General features: G+C 41.8%; 1 protein-coding gene across 4 annotated transcripts in view; it reads left to right on the top strand.

Moving 5' to 3' along the window:
- Positions 1 to 20,445, top strand: part of SLC4A8 (solute carrier family 4 member 8) — a 134,634-nt gene that overhangs the window by 78,842 nt on the left and 35,347 nt on the right. For 3 of the 4 annotated variants that reach the window (XM_055294793.2, XM_055294792.2, XM_063610480.1), the window contains exons 12-16: positions 2,979 to 3,153; positions 3,761 to 3,894; positions 4,658 to 4,903; positions 7,697 to 7,802; positions 8,388 to 8,549. In XM_055294793.2, coding sequence (XP_055150768.1) covers positions 2,979 to 3,153; positions 3,761 to 3,894; positions 4,658 to 4,903; positions 7,697 to 7,802; positions 8,388 to 8,549 — 823 coding nt within the window. Of the gene's footprint in view, positions 1 to 2,978; positions 3,154 to 3,760; positions 3,895 to 4,657; positions 4,904 to 7,696; positions 7,926 to 8,387; positions 8,550 to 20,445 lie in introns of those variants that run through there. The other variant, XM_063610481.1, reaches the window with a different exon arrangement.

Raw genomic sequence — 20,445 nt, 5'->3', positions numbered from 1 at the left:
ATGAATATCTATTGTAGATGTGCAATCATAGTCTGATTTTATGCATGAATGAGGTATGAGGCTGACTCCATAAAGTGTTCAGAAATTATTTTATTAATTTATAGTTATACCATCCATATGAGCCTCAGATCTGTCCCCGCCTTTTAATCACTGCCAGACAGATAGATGTCTTCCCTTTCTATGGCTTCTCAGAAATCCATTTCACATAAATCTTTTGTCTGTTGCTCACAGACACTCCTCTCCTCCTGTGTCTAGGGGCTGAGTATTCATGGCAGCATCTCAGGTAGCCTCAGGGTGTGTGTGTGTGTGTGTGTGTGTGTGTGTGTGTGTGTGTGTGTGTGTATGTGTGTGTAGGGGGTCACTATTATACAGGGAGATTCTTCTACAGAATTGTGCTTTCCAGAGGAAGGTGACTGGTAATGAAGAGGTGATAATTGCATGGTAACAAGATGCTATGTTAGCTAAGAACCCAGAAATACTTGAGTCTTTCCCCAGATAAATTATTGCTGCCTACAAGGTTATTGAGGGGCTATTTACCTAGAGGAGAAAGCAAGACAAAGTGACACTTTATTACTAACTGAACCATTGGCCCCAAATCCTGAAGCAGAACTCATGATTTAGGCTAGACCATGTACATAGCTTCTTTACCTGAGCTAGGTTTGCCAGATAGGCTAAAACTAAGGCAGGTCACAAGGCTGGCTTTGCTTCTCTTCCCTAAGCCCAGACCCAGATTATGATGTTACTGCTGTAAGCTGAGGAAGGGTGAATCCCAACTATACCCACCAGAACCAGAGGAAAAGAGCAGGTGGGTGTCTGTCCTGTGTCCACCTGCACACGCATTATACTAGCTAGATGAGAGAGACTGCTCCAGGAGAAAGAGCTGGCTGGATCTTCTCCCCTGGCATACAGATCCCAGGCCTCCTCATACTCCTCCAGGCTTCTAGGTGAGAGAAGGAAAGAAAGAGCTCGCCAAGCCTCCTTCCGTGAGAGAGTAGCTTGTGTGTTTTTTAAAAATAGCTTTTTATTATAGAAAATTTCAAACATATAAAAAAAGAAGGGAGAATACGTTAATGAACCCCCATGTACCCATCAACTATTACCAACATGTTGCCAATCTTGTTTCATCTATTTCTTCTCACTTAATTTTATTTTTATGTTTTCTAGATTATTTTAAACCAAATCACCGACATATCATTTTACCTGTAAATACTTCAGTATGCATCTCTTTAATTAGGACATTAAAAAAATTATCATGCCATTATCAAATCTAACAAAATTAACAATCATTCTTTACATTGTCTAATGCTCAGTTCTTATTAAACTTTTTATGATTGTTAGCAACATCTTTTTAGAGTTCATTTGTTTGACATAGGAGTCAAAGTTTGCATTTGGTTATTATGTTCCCATTCTGTAATAGTCCTTTTCCTTTTTTTTTCTATGCCATTTATTGGTAGAAGAAGCCAAGTGATTTGTGCTGAGTGGCTCTTTCTGTTATTCACCTGACAGCCCTCACGCTGGTGCAGTGACTCCACTCTTAGAAAAAGTGATTGAATTGGGAACACATCTCCTCCTTAGTGTGGGATATCTTGGTCTTGGTCTGTCTCATCTTTGAGAAGAGGAGGGGGCCCTGAAGTCCTGCCACCAAGTCCTGTTGATTCTACCTCCTGATTAGCTCTTGAATCCATCCACTTTTCATCCTAATCTATGCTCCATTCATCATACTACCACAGAGTGGTCCTTCCAGAATGTATGTTTGGTTATGTCACTCCTCTGTTTATAGTTCTTCAGTAACTTGACATCCTATTAGGATAAAGTTTTAATTCCTTAAAACCATTTCTGGCCGGGTGTGATGGCTCACGCCTGTAATCCCAGCACTTTGGGAGGCCGAGGCGAGCAGATCATGAGGTCAGGAGGTCGAGACCATCCTGGCCAACACGGTGAAACCCCGTCTCTACTAAAAATACAAAAAAATTAGCCGGGCATGGTGGCGGGCGCCTGTAGTCCCAGCCACTCGGGAGGCTGAGGCAGGAGAATGGTGCGAACCCAGGAGGCAGAGCTGCAGTGACCAGAGATTGTGCCACTGCACTCCAGCCTGGGCAACAGAGTGAGACTCCGTCTCAAAAAAATATATAAAAATAATAAATAAAACAATTTTTAAGGCCTTTTTGACTTAGCTTCTCCAGCCTTGTCTATTGGCATTCACCCTTCACACTGTATTATCCACTCATATCTCTCAGCACCTTGATCCACCAAGCACTCTCACCTCTAAGTGTCACCCATGTTGGCCCCTCCCCTCTGCCTCATCTGCTTAACTACCAGTCCCTCCCTGAAGTCATGGCTGAAATGCCCCTCCCTGCTCTATGCCACCATAGCACCCTCACAATACTGCCTGTCTCCTGCACTAGACTTGGTCCTGGAGAGCAGGGCTGTTCATGTCTTGCTCATTGCTGCATCTCCAGTACCTGGCACAGTGCTTGGCACCAAGTATCTGCTGCTACTTGTCAATTGCATGAATGAATTATTTATACACATTTCTCACAATTAAGGGGGATAGTTGTTCAGAGTAAGAAAGTGCATGTGATAGGGGCTTTTTTATCTAGAAAACATTTAATAAAACTAGTAATTTTAATACCTTAAGTTGGTTTTGCACATTTCCTCCTAACAGCTCAGAATTTAAAGTCTGAAGCTAAGACTTGCTTTCATGTTAATTTTTTTGAACTTTTTATTGAATGGATAATATGCATATCTAAATTAATTCTTTGTATGTTTAGGATATTCATTCAAATTTACCTAAGTCATACCCTCGGTCGCAAAGAGACTCTGTGCTGACCCAAGAGAGATATCTGTACTGGGGTCAAACTGAAGCCAAAGTCTTACCTCTAAACAGAGCACATTTGAAATGCTTTCAAATGTGTGCTGTTTACATGCTTTTAGGGAAGAGGGACTGTGTTAGAGGCCTGTCTGTTGTGTTTCCACAGGCTATTTGGGGGCTTGGTGCTGGACATCAAGCGGAAGGCCCCCTGGTACTGGAGCGACTACCGGGATGCACTCAGCTTACAGTGTTTGGCCTCCTTTCTGTTCCTGTACTGTGCCTGCATGTCACCTGTCATCACCTTTGGGGGATTGCTTGGAGAAGCCACTGAGGGACGCATAGTAAGGACTTTTAACCACTTCTAATGACCCCAAACAAGACCTAAAATATTGTGGCGGCAGCCAAGTCCACTGTGGGGGAAATTACCTGGTCTAGGACTGAAGAGATTGGATTTTTCCTCTGAATTACCATGGTCTTCTGACATCACCCCAAAGAGCAACACAATCCTCTCTTTACAACAGACTCTCCTGCTGGAACATCAACTTCAGTAGCTGGTTGCCCAGTTGAATTTTCTGTTGCCTCAGTGATGGAAAGTGGATATATTGATGCCATTTTAAAATAAGATTTAAAATGACTCTGTATGTGAGCTTGTAGTGTGAATGGTATCACTGTGCTTTCTATATATTTTCAAATACTGAATTGAGTCACTGAAGAATAGGAGTTAGTTAAGGAATCATGTGTCAATGGATCTGGGCACCTGAATTATTAAAGTAGTATCTGTTTACAGGAGTATTAGATGGTGTGTACACATCACTCTTGCTAAGATGAAATACAAGCAAATAAATGGCCATCAAGGCACACAGGACAGCAAAGTCAGGAATGTAGCTAAGCCAATATTACTCTGTACTGATGGGCTATGGACTCAGTGATGACTTTTTTTCCTCTCAGAGTGCGATTGAATCCTTGTTTGGAGCCTCCATGACTGGGATTGCTTATTCCTTGTTTGCGGGACAGGCTCTCACCATCCTGGGAAGTACTGGACCAGTGCTTGTGTTTGAAAAGATTTTGTTCAAATTCTGCAAGTAAGACATTTGTTTTTCTGAAAACTCTAACCAGATTTAGTGATTATGCTGCCAGGATTAAATGTCAGGGTTCTACTCAGTACAGACAGGCAATATCATTTTGGATTGTAAGAAACCCGAAAGGAGACCATCATTTGGTCTGTTGTCCTGCCCCCAAGTAGCACCATACCCAAAATAGCAGATCTCCTATTCTTAACGAACTTGATTAATATTCCTCAGCCATTATTGAAGTCTTGACTTTTTATCTTTAAAAAGACTTTCCCTAGCTAATTCAAACTTCTCCATTTCCATTGTGAGTCAATTTTTAATTTGGCCTAATATCCTCCCCCTGCTTTTTTTTTTTTTTTTTTTGCTAGTGATTTTTTTTTTTGCTAGTGGGGCACAAGAGTGCTCGGTTTCCCTACTTTTCCTATACAATCTTTTCTTTTTTCCTTTTGTATTTCAAGTAGCAGCTCATGGGACTATGGCCAGCCCCTTTTTTTCTTAACTGCAAGAATAAGATCATAATTACATTAAGTAGTAATGGCAGGAATGTATATGAGACAATTTCTTTTTTCAGTTTTCGTATCCTTGCCCATATCCTGTGAGGCAAATCTGTATCATAAGTGTGCCAGAGCATTATTTAGAAGTAAAATACAATCAGAATTAGGGATAAACTGGGTTCCAGTGCTGGTTTAGATGAGATGAATTCACCACATTTCTGACTCCTTGTCTCTTAATGCCATCCATCCATGCGTTCTGATGAACTTTGGTCTTGTTTCAGAGACTATGCTCTTTCATACCTCTCCCTGCGAGCTTGTATTGGACTGTGGACCGCTTTCCTGTGTATTGTCCTTGTGGCAACTGATGCCAGTTCCCTTGTCTGCTACATTACCCGTTTCACTGAAGAAGCATTTGCCTCCCTAATTTGCATTATTTTCATCTACGAAGCAATAGAAAAACTGATTCACCTGGCAGAGACCTACCCCATCCACATGCACAGCCAGCTGGACCACCTTAGCCTCTATTAGTAAGTGTGCTTTCTGCTTATTTTTAAAAATTGAGCAAAGGGCCTGAGTTTAATTGCTGATGTAGAGTGCTAGGCAGTGCTTACAGCTTCTGGTCAAGAAGTGTCTTGCCCTTTGGGAAATGGATCTCAGATACGGACAAGGAGTATTGGAGGGCTGCCAGAGGAGAGCAATCAAAAGTGTTGACAGAGAAGATCGACTAGAAGTGAAACACAGAGGGGACTCAAGAAATGCTTTCCAGACCATGTCTTTTGGTTCTAGGCACTGAAACAAAAATGGGCTGCAAATGTAGCAGGGAGGATTTGAGTTAGTTATGGGGAGGAACTTCTTTTGCAAGGACTTGTGAGCCTCTGGACTATGTTATCAAGTGAGAGAATGGACTCTCTCCTTTGTTGAAATGAAGGACTCTCTTTCTCTGAAAGTATGTACAGGCAACTTTTAGGAATTATTAGGTGAAGATATATTAATCATTCCTTTCAGATCCAGAAGTGTCTCACACTGTATCATAAAGATCCAGGAGCCTACTTACTTCCTAGATTTCAACTCAAGAGATTATGATTTCTTTATGTGTTCAATATGGTTTGGATCACTTGGAAAAGAAACACGGTATCTGGCTGTGTTTTCAACCATCTAGGACACTCTGGTCCTATAAACATTTCTTCTCTGGAATAGTATTCTCCAAATTATGACTAAAGATCCTCTTCCTTTAGCTCTGTACATCAAGTTCTGGCTGTACAGTTCTGATGTGGAGGATCTGGTTGTGAAATGAACAACTTCAGTCTGAAACTGTCTCAGAAGAGAGAGTACACTGCCTGGAGGCATCTGCGGACCAGCGACAGATACACTTTCATCTATTCTAGTTATTCACTCATTAACCTTTTAAAAATCAGAATTAATAAATAATTTATTAGAACTTTATTTTACTAGAAAATAACAATGATTAGGGAGTATCATCTTCAAAGCCTAGCGAATTGGCTCCTATTGGCATTAGAGTTCTCATTTCTGTAAGGTTGATTCTTTGACCTCTTTTTATCATTATTTTCTTTGTTTAACAAATATTTATTGAGCACCTATTATGTACCAAGCACTGTTTTAGGCCTTGGAAACACAGTGGCAAACATGACAAAGGATCTGTCTTTATGAGGCTTATATCGGAGAAGACAGGCAAAGTGACCAGCCCTGGACTGAGTAGACTTTGGTTCCAGAAACAAATCCTTTGTTAATAAAGCTCAAGATGATATTTTTTTTAGTCGCATTCTACTGTTATTTCATATGGCGCTGATGTGAAGCTAGAACTCCTTAACTCTTTAAATGATTTTATGTTAATATGTATGTAATTGATTTTTTAAAAATATAGTTTATTTTTTAAAGCAGTTTTAGGTTCGCAGCAAAGTTGAACAGCAAGTACAGAGAGTTAGCATATACTCTCTACCCCAGCACACGCACAGTCTCCCCCAATATCAATATCCCACACCAGAGTGGTAAGTTTGTTACAATCAGTGAACCTACACAGACACATCATTGCCACCCAAAGTCCATAGATTACATTAGAGTTGACTCTTGGTGTTGTACATTCTATGGATTTTGATAAATGTATAATGACATGTATCCTCCATTATAATATCATACAGAATACTTTCACTTCCTTAAAAATCTCCTGTGCTCTGCCAGTTGCTCTCTCCCTCCCCCCAACTCCTAACAACCACTGACCTTTTTATGTCCTTATAGTTTTGAATTTTCCAGAATATCAGGTTGGAATCATACAGTATGTAGCCTTTTCAGATTGGCTTCTTTCACTTTTAATATGCATTTAAGGTCCTCTGTTTTTTCATGGCTTGGTGGTTCATTTCTTCTTAGTACTGAATAATATTCCATTGTCTGGATGTACCACAGTTTATTTATTTGGAACTGATTTTTTTAAACCTAAGCATAGGGCTTTATAGCTTTCCCTATTACTTTTCATTTTGTCAATTTCTTCCTATTATTCTAACCTGTCGAGAGCTTTTTGAATTTTAATTCAGTCATGCCATATCTTAGAAGGCATGCTTATTAAATTCACAGACCATACAAAGTTAGTGGGGATGGCTGTGTCAGTTGACCATATTGGGAGCCAGGTCAGGCATGAAGCATGCTGGGACTGGGAGGCAACATGGTGGCCAGTGGCACAAGTGTGGTCTGGTCTGGTCTGGTTTGGCTGGAGTAGGAGGCCTGGGGAAGCTAATGGAGTTTCTAGGTCTGGCTCTACCATGAGTGGCCAGGGAATGGCCAAGGTAGTGGGATATTACCAAAGATAACTCAGTGTCAGGAAGTGCTTACATCACGATTCCAGGAGACTCTGACCTTTAGAACAAGAGCATGACGAAGTGTATAGAGAATAAGATATTCAGGCTTGGAAGAAGTTGTTGAGAAGTAAGTGGGATATCGAGACCTCCTTGCTATGTAGATTAAATTTCATAGCAAGAGCCTAAGAAATCAGCAAAAACAAAAACAAAAACAAAACAAAACAAAAAGCAAAACAACCAATCAGGACTCATTCTGGGCACATCATGCCAAATGTGGTTATCAGCACAGTTTAATCCAAGACCCACGGGCTGATTTGAGTCAAACTTTAGTAATGACTGACTGAAAAATTAGAGTGTGATGGGGCCTACAGAGGGGCCTCAACTCCTCAGGTCTGAAGTATGCAAAGCAGCAGCAAGGCAGCTCCTGAAAGCCTTTAAACCAGTTGTTCTAAAAACATTTAACTGAGTATTTGGCTGTTTTCCTCAGGAATCTTTTTAATTTTTTCCCCTCAGCTGCAGGTGTGCTCTCCCAGAGAATCCAAACAATCACACCCTCCAGTACTGGAAGGACCACAACATCGTGACAGCAGAAGTCCACTGGGCTAACCTGACTGTCAGTGTAAGTCTGGGAGCTGCCAGATATCCTAGCATTGTGACCACAGGTTTAGGAGGGACTTCTAAGTGAAAGGGAAACTCTGGCCAAACTCTGGCATTTACCGAAATAAAGCTTTTTAAAAAACAATTCTTACTTTCTTTCATTCTTTCAGAATTTTTCTTGTATGTTAAGGGAGAAGATTATCCTTCTCTTTTCTCCCCCCACATCCTACCCAGTGACCCTTCACTAAGGATAGGTGGGGATGAAACCACGCAGGACACGGGGCAGATCCAGACATGTAGGGTTGAAGAATGTTCAAGTTTGGAGGTCCTCTGTGATAAGAACAATATAAGTTGCCGGGGTCCTTCCAGAGCCTTGGAAGTAGTATTGTTCAGAACAGTTCTATGTCTTAGGACCACAAGTAACCACCCTACTTGAAAGTGGCCTGTGCAAGAGAGCACCCCGCAACTGCATAAAGGTCAAGGGGATGCCGCTTGCAGCCTCTGCTCCCAACAACCATGGGATGACAATGAGTGGTGGACTCAGTAGGAAACAGCTATTTATTTGGTTGTGTCTGCCTTTCATCACCCGGAATGCTTATTCCTCCAGGAATGCCAGGAGATGCATGGAGAGTTCATGGGATCTGCGTGCGGCCATCATGGACCCTACACTCCTGATGTCCTCTTTTGGTCCTGTATTCTCTTTTTCACCACCTTCATCCTCTCAAGCACCTTAAAGACGTTTAAGACAAGCCGTTATTTCCCAACCAGAGTAGGTAGCATGTTCATGCATTTCTTTCACGTTAGAAGCAAATATAACAACCTCTTCTCAGCCTCTATGCTGCTCATGGGGTTGATTGGCCAGGTGGAGAACTCCAGGTGTCCTGATGAGCCACACTGGCATTCTCTCCTAGTGTCTGGCAGCCTCTTTTATAGATCTGCGGTTGGGAATGAAGGGTTAATACTTAAAACCTTTTTGGTTTACAAGTGCCAGTTAAGGTTAAGGTGGTAGTGATGGTTTTTTAAAAGTTATTAAGTCTTATTTCCAGAATGCTGTTATGTTTCATTTCCAGAATTCTGAGACACTTAACACACAATAGCTACAGCTGGCTCCTGAATACAGTAAATTGTGGTTGTGACCTTGGATACTTTAGGGGACCCAAAAATCTTCTCCCAGGGGTGGCTTTTTTAATAGCTTATGAAATCACTGGTGACACTGACTGCAGCAACCAGCATGCTCCCGACTTAGTTTGTATGACTGTTTGAAATCTCAGCAACCTTTCCATGATGGGGATAGCATTGTTTGTATTATGAGCAAGGCTTCTGCCAGTTTTGGCACGGCAAGGTTAGAGGCTGAGTGTGGAGTAGCTACATGGGCCATTTCTTTGAAAGGGAACTTGAGAAGGTGGAGAATGGCTACTGGGACCTCATCACAGAAAGTTAACACTGAAAAGAATAAGTGCGTGAATAATTTACATCCTTCAGTCACATGGAACTATCTATAATAAATGACCATTACATTTGCCATATCAAAAATATAAAAGGAAGATGGGTGATCTACAGTGACCACAAAGTTTGTGCCACAGAAAGGCCCCTAGAAGCCTGGGTTACATGAGCTCTTACCACAGTATACCAAGCTAAACCTCAAACATGTGAATCAGCGAGAAGAAGCCACAGACCTTTTTAATTTGCCAAAAAGTTAGAACAGCCAGATATGAAGAAATACATTGCGTATTTGTAGTTTATTTAAAGAATACAATCATGCTGGGCGTGGTGGCTCACACCTGTAATCCCAGCACTTTGGGAGGCCCAGGCGGGTGGATCACCTGAGGTCAGGAGTTTGAGACCAGCCTGGCCAGCATGGTGAAACCCATCTCTACTAAAAAAAACAAAAGTTAACTGGGCATGGTAGCACACGCCTGTAATCCCAGCTACTCAGGAGGCTGAGGCATGAGAATCACTTGAACCCAGAAGGTGGAGGTTGTAGTGAGCTGAGATTGCACCACTGCACTCCAGCCTGGGCGACGGAGTGAGACTCTGTCTCAAAAATTAAAAAGTTAAAAAAAAAAAAAGAGCACAGTCATTTGATGCCTTCTGATATAGAACTGAGAAGAAATTCGTATTAGTGATGATACACAATTGTAGATAGTTTTAATAAATGTTTAAGGAGAAGATAATATAAAAAAGGGTGTTCATTTTGCTGGCGAGAGATCTACCATCAGTACATCAAAAATGGGGATGTGCTCCCAGTCCTCTATTGGGGGATGGGTGCTAGCGGCCTTCAGAGAAACCTATTTATGTGGCCAGTGGTGTGGCCTTACCTGCAGTAAATGAAAAACCTTCTTGGTGTTTCATATAGAAAATCAGCTATTGGGTGGGGCATTATTTATGGCATTTTTTTCATTGCACACAATAATTTCTGACCTATACATGTATAATACAGCATTTTCTTTTTTTCTTTTTTCTTTTCTTTTCTTTTTTTTTTTTTTTTTGAGATGGAGTCTTGCTCTGTTGCCAAGGCTGGAGTGCAATGGTACAATCTTGGCTCACTTCAACTTCCACCTCCTGGCTTCAAGTGATTTTCCTGCCTCAGCCTCCAAAGTAGCTGGGATTGCAGGCATATATCATGCCTGGCTAATTTTGTATTTTTAGTAGAGACCAGGTTTCTGCATGTTGGTTAGGCTGGTCTCGAACTCCCAACCTCAGGTGATCCGCCTGCCTCAGCCTCCCAAAGTGCTGGGATTACAGGGGTGAGCCACCATGCCCAGCCAATACAGCATTTTCAATAAAAGATATTTTTAATTTAAATCATACAAAATTTCATAATATGATTTTGTGAATGTGTGTGAAAGTGTGAGACCTTTACAGTTCACTACAAAACCTGTGATGGTTTGGTTTTTAAAGGCTAAACAGTTGATATTAAGCAAGTAAATATTTTAATGAAATTGTAACTCAGGAACAGTTTAAAATATTAGTTTCCCACTTAGATTTCAAGGCGTAAAAAGGGCTGAGTTTATCCCTTTTAGTGCTGTCAAGAATTCATTTGGGTTTGTGATATTTGGTGGTACAATGCCGGATGCCCACAGCAGCATAATAGTGTACTTTGCCAAAGGTAGACAGATGAATTCTCTATTTCTCAGCAGTCATTTCCCCCCAAAAAGTATAATGTTTATTTTTAGTTAAAATAGTCTTGTTTTACCATGCCACATGATGACTCCCTAGAAGTTATCACGTGAAGTGCCCCAAATTTGTATTTTCTCATCTCTGAGCTCTTTGCCTGACTCCATTTCTACATTTTTCAGGGGCCAGAGGCTCATCTCTGCCATTTTTCCGTGTATCACCTCCTGATTTGACTTACTGCTTATCTGCTGTGACTAGCAGTGTTATTTTGGACACTTTAAGAATTTCAGATGTGGCCAGGCATGGTGGCTTACATCTGTAATCCCAGCATTTTAAGGGAGGCCGAGGCAGGTGGATCACTGGAGGTCAGGAGTTCGAGACCAGCCTGGCTAACATGGCAAAATGCTTTCTCTACTAAAAATACAAAAATTAGCTGGGCATGGGCCAGGTGCAGTGGCTCACGCTTGTAATCCCAGAACTTGGGAGGCCGAGGTGGGCGGATCACGAGGTCAGGAGATCGAGACCATCCTGGCTAACATGGTGAAACCCTGTCTCTACTAAAAATACAAAAAATTAGCCGGGCGTGGTGGCGGGCGCCTGTAGTCCCAGCTACTCGGGAGGCTGAGGCAGGAGAATGGCATGAACCTGAGAGGCGGAGGTTGCAGTGAGCCAAGATCGTGCCACTGCACTCCAGCCTGGGTGACAGAGCGAGACTCTGTCTCAAAAAAAAAAAAAAATTAGCTGGGCATGGTGGCAGGTGCCTGTAATCCCAGCTACTTTGGAGGCTGAGGCAGGAAAATCACTTGAACTCGGGAGGTGGAGGTTACAGTGAGCTGAGATCACCCTACTGCACTCCAGTTGGGGCAACAGAGAAAGACTCCATCTTAAAAAAAAAATTCAGATGCGAAGAAACTTTATATGATATTATATGATATTATAAAAGACAATCCTTTCCATTTTGGTTATTTCAGTATTTTAGTTGCAACCTGGGATTAAATTAGAGTTTCAAATGTGATGAAAAGTAGAACGATAACATTCTGTAATTTTCCTACTGCTCTGCACCAAATTCCAGAGTCTCTGGAGTTTATATTTCAAATTATTCAGTTGAATGAAACAGGATTTATTGCTGTCTGCTTAACATATATTTGTTTGGTTGAAAGGATTTTTCCGGAAACTGTAGGAAAATGAAGCAGAATCAACTGGGTGAAATACAGCACAAACATTGGATTAGGATGTGGTGAATTGTGAACAATCAGGATTCTGGTTGTGACTGGGGCCCCTGTCTCATAGGAGCTTAATACGATGTGAGCCAGGGACGCAGTGTCCAAGGCCCATGGCCGGGAGACCTGGATGCTGGCTGTGGACCTTGGGCAAGTCCCTTATCTTCCCTGTACCTCACCTCATCTGCACAATGATGTGATGACACCTGCTGTCTCTTTCCAATTATGCTTCAAAGATACAGTGAGATTTGATATGATGACCCAAGAGTAGAGGGTGGTGTGCCATGGTGTGTCCTAGTTTAGCATGCTCCCTGCCTTCTCTTCTCTGACATTTTCTTCAATTTGGGAACAAATGGGATTGGCAGAAGGAGGGGAGCTCATGGTGTAGTAATACTCTACTGAAGTGTGCCTACTGGTATTACCTTCTAATGTTGAGTTGGATTTCCTAAAGCAGCCCACTTTGTTACTGAAGTTGCTGACTCCTGTGGAAATCCCCATACTAAGCCTTACAAAATCCAGTCCGCATAGAATAATAACTCCACACAGGCATCAAAAATGGATTGTCTTCAATTATGTTACAAAGCAAAGGCCTTTTTGGGGGATGGAGGATGATTGGGTGTTTGGATTGAAATGTAGACAAAGGGGCTGGGTGCGGTGGCTCATGGCTATAATCCCAGCACTTTGGGAGGCCAAGGTGGGTGGATCACTTGAAGCCAGGAGTTCAAGACCAGTCTGGCCAACATGGTGAAACCCCATCTCTACTAAAAATACAAAAATTAGCTGGGCATGGTGGTGCATGACTGTAATCCCAGCTACTGGGTTGAGGCACGAGAATTGCTTGAGCCCGGGAGGGGGAGGTTGCAGTGAGCTGAGATCGTGCCACTGCACTCCAGCCTGGGCAACAGAGTGATACTTGGTCTCAGAAAAAAAAAAATGTGGACAAAGATAGCTAGCAAGTGTATTTTGAGCAAAATACGTATTTTATAATACAATTTTATAAATAAACTTTGTAAAATCAATGGTATAAAATCAATATTTAAGATTATGTTACTTAATTTCATTAAATAGAAAAAAGAAATTCAGCCCTTCTGATGCCCAAACATATTGTAAGAAAGTGTACTATGGCTGCCCTTTTTTCTGCCTCACGAAACAGAGGGCTGTTTCTACACGGCCAAGTTTTGTATAAATTGAATTTTTTTTTTTTTTTCAGATGGAGTCTTGCTCTGTCGCCTGGCTGGAGTGCGGTGGTGCGATCTCGGCTCACTGCAACCTCCGCCTCCTCCCGAGTGGCTGGGACTACAGGCATGCACCACCACACCCAGCTAATTTTTTTTTTTTTTTTTTTTTTTTTTTTTTTATTATACTTTAGGGTTTTAGGGTACATGTGCACAATGTGCAGGTTTGTTACATATGTATCCATGTGCCATGTTGATTTCCTGCACCCATTAACTCGTCATTTAGCATTAGGTGTATCTCCTAATGCTGTCCCTCCCCCCTCCCCTCACCCCACAACAGTCCCCGGAGCGTGATGTTCCCCTTCCTGTGTCCATGAGATCTCATTGTTCAATTCCCACCTATGAGTGAGAACATGCGGTGTTTGGTTTTTTGTCCTTGCGATAGTTTACTGAGAATGATGTTTTCCAGTTTCATCCATGTCCCTACAAAGGACACGAACTCATCATTTTTTATGGCTGCATAGTATTCCATGGTGTATATGTGCCACATTTTCTTAATCCAGTCTATCGTTGTTGGACATTTGGGTTGGTTCCAACTCTTTGCTATTGTGAATAGTGCCGCAATAAACATACGTGTGCATGTGTCTTTATAGCAGCATGATTTATAGTCCTTTGGGTATATACCCAGTAATGGGATGGCTGGGTCAAATGGTATTTCTAGTTCGAGATCCCTGAGGAATCGCCACACTGACTTCCACAATGGTTGAACTAGTTTACAGTCCCACCAACAGTGTAAAAGTGTTCCTATTTCTCCACATCCTCTCCAGCACATGTTGTTTCCTGATTTTTTAATGATGGCCATTCTAACTGGTGTGAGATGGTATCTCACTGTGGTTTTGATTTGCATTTCTCTGATGGCCAGTGATGAGGAGCATTTCTTCATGTGTTTTTTGGCTGCATAAATGTCTTCTTTTGAGAAGTGTCTGTTCATGTCCTCTGCCCACTTTTTGATGGGGTTGTTTGTTTTTTTCTTGTAAATTTGTTTGAGTTCATTGTAGATTCTGGATATTAGCCCTTTGTCAGATGAGTAGGTTGCAAAAATTTTCTCCCATTGTGTAGGTTGCCTGTTCACTCTGATGATAGTTTCTTTTGCTGTGCAGAAGCTCTTTAGTTTAATGAGATCCCATTTGTCGATTTTGGCTTTTGTTGCCATTGCTTTTGGTGTTTTAGACATGAAGTCCTTGCCCACGCCTATGTCCTGAATGGTATTGCCTAGGTTTTCTTGTAGGATTTTAATGGTTTTAGGTCTAACATATAAGTCTTTAATCCATCTTGAATTAATTTTTGTATAAGGTGTAAGGAAGGGATCCAGTTGCAGCTTTCTACATATGGCTAGCCAGTTTTCCCAGCACCATTTATTAAATAGGGAATCCTTTCCCCATTTCTTGTTTTTGTCAGGTTTGTCAAAGATCAGATAGTTGTAGCTATGCGGCATCATTTCTGAGGGCTCTGTTGTGTTCCATTGATCTATGTCTCTGTTGTGGTACCAGTACCATGCTGTTTTGGTTACTGTAGCCTTGTAGTATAGTTTAAAGTCAGGTAGCGTGATGCCTCCAGGTTTGTTCTTTTGGCTTAGGATTGGCTTGGCGATGCGGGCTCTTTTTTGGTTCCATATGAACTTTAAAGTAGTTTTTTCCAATTCTGTGAAGAAAGTCATTGGTAGCTTGATGGGGATGGCATTGAATCTATAAATTACCTTGGGCAGTATGGCCATTTTCACGATATTGATTCTTCCAACCCATGAGCATGGAATGTTCTTCCATTTGTTTGTATCCTCTTTTATTTCATTGAGCAGTGGTTTGTAGTTCTCCTTGAAGAGGTCCTTCACATCCCTTGTAAGTTGGATTCCTAGGTATTTTATTCTCTTTGAAGCAATTGTGAATGGGAGTTCACTCATGATTTGGCTCTCTGTTTGTCTGTTATTGGTGTACAAGAATGCTTGTGATTTTTGTACATTAATTTTGTATCCTGAGACTTTGCTGAAGTTGCTAATCAGCTTAAGGAGATTTTGGGCTGAGACAATGGGGTTTTCTAGATATACAATCATGTCATCTGCAAACAGGGACAATTTGACTTCCTCTTTTCCTAATTGAATACCCTTTATTTCCTTCTCCTGCCTGATTGCTCTGGCCAGAACTTCCAGCACTATGTTGAATAGGAGTGGTGAGAGAGGGCATCCCTGTCTTGTGCCAGTTTTCAGAGGGAATGCTTCCAGTTTTTGCCCATTCAGTATGATATTGGCTGTGGGTTTGTTGTAGATAGCTCTTATTATTTTGAGATACGTCCCATCAATACCTAATTTATTGAGAGTTTTTAGCATGAAGGGTTGTTGAATTTTGTCAAAGGCCTTTTCTGCATCTATTGAGATAATCGTGTGGTTTTTGTCTTTGGTTCTGTTTATATGCTGGATTACATTTATTGATTTGCGTATGTTGAACCAGCCTTGCATCCCAGGGATGAAGCCCACTTGATCATGGTGGATAAGCTTTTTGATGTGCTGCTGGATTCGGTTTGCCAGTATTTTATTGAGGATTTTTGCATCAATGTTCATCAAGGATATTGGTCTGAAATTCTCTTTTTTGGTTATGTCTCTGCCAGGTTTCGGTATCAGGATGATGCTGGCTTCGTAAAATGTGTTAGGGAGGATTCCCTCTTTTTCTATCGATTGGAATAGTTTCAGAAGGAATGGTACCAGTTCCTCTTTGTACCTCTGGTAGAATTCAGCTGTGAATCCATCAGGTCCTGGACTCTTTTTGGTTGGTAAGCTATTGATTATTGCCACAATTTCAGAACCTGTTATTGGTCTATTCAGAGATTCAACTTCTTCCTGGTTTAGTCTTGGGAGGGTGTATTTGTCGAGGAATTTATCCATTTCTTCTAGATTTTCTAGTTTATTTGCATAGAGGTGTTTGTAGTATTCTCTGATGGTAGATTGTATTTCTGTGGGATCGGTGGTGATATCCCCTTTTTCGTTTTTTATTGCATCTATTTGATTCTTCTCTCTTTTCTTCTTTATTAGTCTTGCTAGCGGTCCATCAATTTTGTTGATCTTTTCAAAAAACCAGCTCCTGGATTCATTAATTTTTTGAAGGGTTTTTTGTGTCTCTATTTCCTTCAGTTCTGCTCTGATTTTAGTTATTTCTAGCCTTCTGCTAGCTTTTGAATGTGTTTGCTCTTGCTTTTCTAGTTCTTTTAATTGTGATGTTAGGGTGTCAATTTTGGATCTTTCCTGCTTTCTCTTGTGTGCATTTAGTGCTATAAATTTCCCTCTACACACTGCTTTGAACGTGTCCCAGAGATTCTGGTATGTTGTGTCTTTGTTCTCGTTGGTTTCAAAGAACATCTTTATTTCTGCCTTCATTTCATTATGTACCCAATAGTCATTCAGGAGCAGGTTGTTCAGTTTCCATGTAGTTGAGCGGTTTTGACTGAGTTTCTTAATCCTGAGTTCTAGTTTGATTGCACTGTGGTCTGAGAGACAGTTTGTTATAATCTCTGTTCTTTTACATTTGCTGAGAAGAGCTTTACTTCCAACTATGTGGTCAATTTTGGAATAGGTGTGGTGTGGTGCTGAAAAAAATGTATATTCTGTTGATTTGGGGTGGAGAGTTCTGTAGATGTCTATTAGGTCCACTTTATGTAGAGCTGAGTTCAATTCCTGGATATCCTTGTTAACTTTCTGTCTCGTTGATCTGTCTAATGCTGACAGTGGGGTGTTAAAATCTCCCATTATTATTGTGTGGGAGTTTAAGTCCCTTTGTAGGTCACTGAGGACTTGCTTTATGAATCTGGGTGCTCCTGTGTTGGGTGCATATATATTTAGGATAGTTAGCTCTTCTTGTTGAATTGATCCCTTTACCATTATGTAATGGCCTTCTTTGTCTCTTTTGATCTTTGTTGGTTTAAAGTCTATTTTATCAGAGACTAGGATTGCAACCCCTGCCTTTTTTTGTTTTCCAGTTGCTTGATAGATCTTCCTCCATCCCTTTATTTTGAGTCTATGTGTGTCTCTGCACGTGAGATGGGTTTCCTGAATACAGCACACTGATGGGTCCTGACTCCTTATCCAGTTTGCCAGTCTGTGTCTTTTGATTGGAGCATTTAGCCCATGCACATTTAACGTGAATATTGTTATGTGTGAATCTGATCCTGTCATTATGATGTTAGTTGGTTATTTTGCTCGTTAGTTGCTATAGTTTCTTCCTAGCCTCGATGGTCTTTACAATTTGGCATGTTTTTGCAGGGGCTGGTACCGGTTGTTCCTTTCCATGTTTAGTGCTTCCTTCAGGAGCTCTTTTAGGGCAGGCCTGGTGGTGACAAAATCACTCAGCGTTTGCTTGTCTGTAAAGTATTTTATTTCTCCTTCACTTATGAAGCTTAGTTTGGCGGGATAGGAAATTCTGGGTTGAAAATTCTTTTCTTTAAGAATGTTGAATATCGGCCCCCACTCTCTTCTGGCTTGTAGAGTTTCTGCTGAGAGATCAGCTGTTAGTCTGATGGGCTTCCCTTTGTGGGTAACCCGACCTTTCTCTCTGGCTGCCCTTAACATTTTTTCCTTCATTTCAACTTTGGTGAATCTGACAATTATGTGTCTTGGAGTTGCCCTTCTCGAGGAGTATCTTTGTGGCGTTCTCTGTATTTCCTGAATCTGAATGCTGGCCTGCCTTGCTAGATTGGGGAAGTTCTCCTGGATAATATCTTGCAGAGTGTTTTCCAACTTGGTTCCATTCTCCCCATCATTTTCAGGTACACCAATCAGACGTAGGTTTGGTCTTTTCACATAGTCCCAAATTTCTTGGAGGCTTTGTTCATTTCTTTTTATTCTTTTTTCTCTAAACTTCCCTTCTCTCTTCATTTCATTCATTTCATCTTCTATCAGCGATACCCTTTCTTCCAGTTGATCGCATCTGCTACTGAGGCTTCTGCATTCTTCGCGTAGTTCTCGAAACTTGGCTTTCAGCTCCATCATCTCCTTTAAGCCCTTCTCTCCATTGGTTATTCTAGTTATCCATTCTTCTAATTTTTTTTCAAAGTTTTTAACTTCTTTGCTATTGTTTTGAATTTCCTCTCGTAGCTCAGAGTAGTTTGATCGTCTGAAGCCTTCTTCTCTCAACTCATCAAAGTCATCCTCCATCCAGCTTTGTTCCGTTGCTGGTGAGGAACTGCGTTCCTTTGGAGGAGGAGAGGTGCTCTGTTTTTTAGAGTTTCCAGTTTTTTTGGTCTGTTTTTTCCCCATCTTTGTGGTTTTGTCTACTTTTTGTCTTCGATGATGGTGATGTACAGATGGATTTTTGGTGTGGATGTCCTTTCTGTTTGTTAATTTTCCTTCTACCAGACAAGACCCTCAGCTGCAGGTCTGTTGGAGTTTACTAGAGGTCCACTCCAGACCCTGTTTGGCTGGGTGTCAGCACCGGTGGCTGCAGAACAGCGGATTTTCGTGAGACCACAAATTCAGCTGTCTGATAGTTCCTCTGAAAGTTTTGTCTCAGAGGAGTACCCGGTTGAATGAGGTGTCAGTCTGTCCCTACTGGGGGGGTGCCTCCCAGTTAGGCTGCTCAGGGGTGAGGGACCCACTTTAGGAGGCAGTCTGTCCGTTCTCAGATCTCCAGCTGCGTGCTGGGAGAACCACTACTCTCTTCAAAGCTGTCAGTCAGACAGGGACATTTAAGGCTGTGGAGGTTCTCGCTGAGTTTTTGGTTGTCTGTGCCCTGCCCCCAGAGGTGGAGCCTACAGAGGCAGGCAGGCCTACTTGAGCTGTGGTGGGCTCCACCCAGTTCGAGCTTCCTGGCTGCTTTGTTTACCTAAGCAAGCCTGGGCAATGGCGGGCGCCCCTCCCCCAGCCTCGTTGCCGCCTTGCAGCTTGATCTCAGACTGCTGTGCTAGCAATCAGCAAGACTCTGTGGGCATAGGACCCTCCGAGCCAGGTGCGGGACACAATCTCCTAGTGTGCCGTTTTCCAGGCCCGTTGGAAAAGCGCAGTATTAGGACGGGACTGACCCGATATTCCAGGTGCCGTCTGTTTCCCCTTTCTTTGACTAGGAAAGGGAACTCCCTGACCCCTTGCGCTTCCCGAGTGAGGCAATGCCTCGCCCTGCTTCGGCTCGCGCACAGTGCGCTTCACCGACTGTCCTGAACCCACTGTTAGGCACTCCCTAGTGAGATGAAACCGGTACCTCAAGCAGAAATGCAGAAATCACCCGTCTTCTGTGTCGCTGGGGCTGGGAGCTGGAGACCGGAGCTGTTCCTATTCGGCCATCTTGGCTCCCGCTAATTTTTGTATTTTTAGTAGAGACGGGGTTTCACCATGTTGGCCAGGATGGTCTCAATCTCTTGACCTCGTGATCTGCCCGCCTCAGCCTCCCAAAATGCTGGGATTACAAGCATGAGCCTGGCCAAGTGTTATTCTTTATTTCAGATTGAGAGTTGGGAAAAACTGGAGCAAATAATGGACTTCTTTCTTGCTTAAAAATGTATTTATATGTATGTCTTATTATATACAAGGCAGATTTCCCTGGAATAAAAGTCTAGAATGTACTGCTTAATTTTACACATGTGTGCAGACAATATTATCTGTGAGTGAGAAGTGGAATAATACGTGAATTTTATCAGCCTGTTAGGAGTCCTCTGTGTGAGACATGGTGGTATAATTGTGAAGTTCTTACTGTATGCGGATGTTCATGTGAAAGATAGTACTTTCTTCCCGTAAATATCTTCTGATTTCCATTTGTATGGAATCCCAATGGATGTATCTTTGGAAAACATGATGTGTCAAAATTTGTATTTTATTCATTGATCTAAATGCCCATGTAACTAATCAGAAGTCCAATTTGGCTCAGATTGGGACTTTTCTTTTAAAGGAAAAAAAAATACAGAAAAGACTACTGGAAGAATCATGTTCAAATGACATTTCACATCAATGTTTCTTCAATATTTTGGAGTTGACTTGGTTGTTTTCTCCTACTTACAATAGAATGTGCCTGCTGTTTCTCTGTCACTCACTTTGGGCTTGCAGGATGTACAACGGGAATAGCCTGAGCCTCTTGCTTCCTGTATAATTTATTCACTTTACCTGAACTGCCTTACCTGAAGTTCA

This window comes from Symphalangus syndactylus, chromosome 10 (genome assembly GCF_028878055.3).
Source record: "Symphalangus syndactylus isolate Jambi chromosome 10, NHGRI_mSymSyn1-v2.1_pri, whole genome shotgun sequence".
Lineage (NCBI taxonomy): Eukaryota > Metazoa > Chordata > Mammalia > Primates > Hylobatidae > Symphalangus > Symphalangus syndactylus.
The sequence above is the reverse complement of the archived record's forward strand: the minus strand, read 5'-3'. Positions and strand labels throughout refer to the sequence as shown.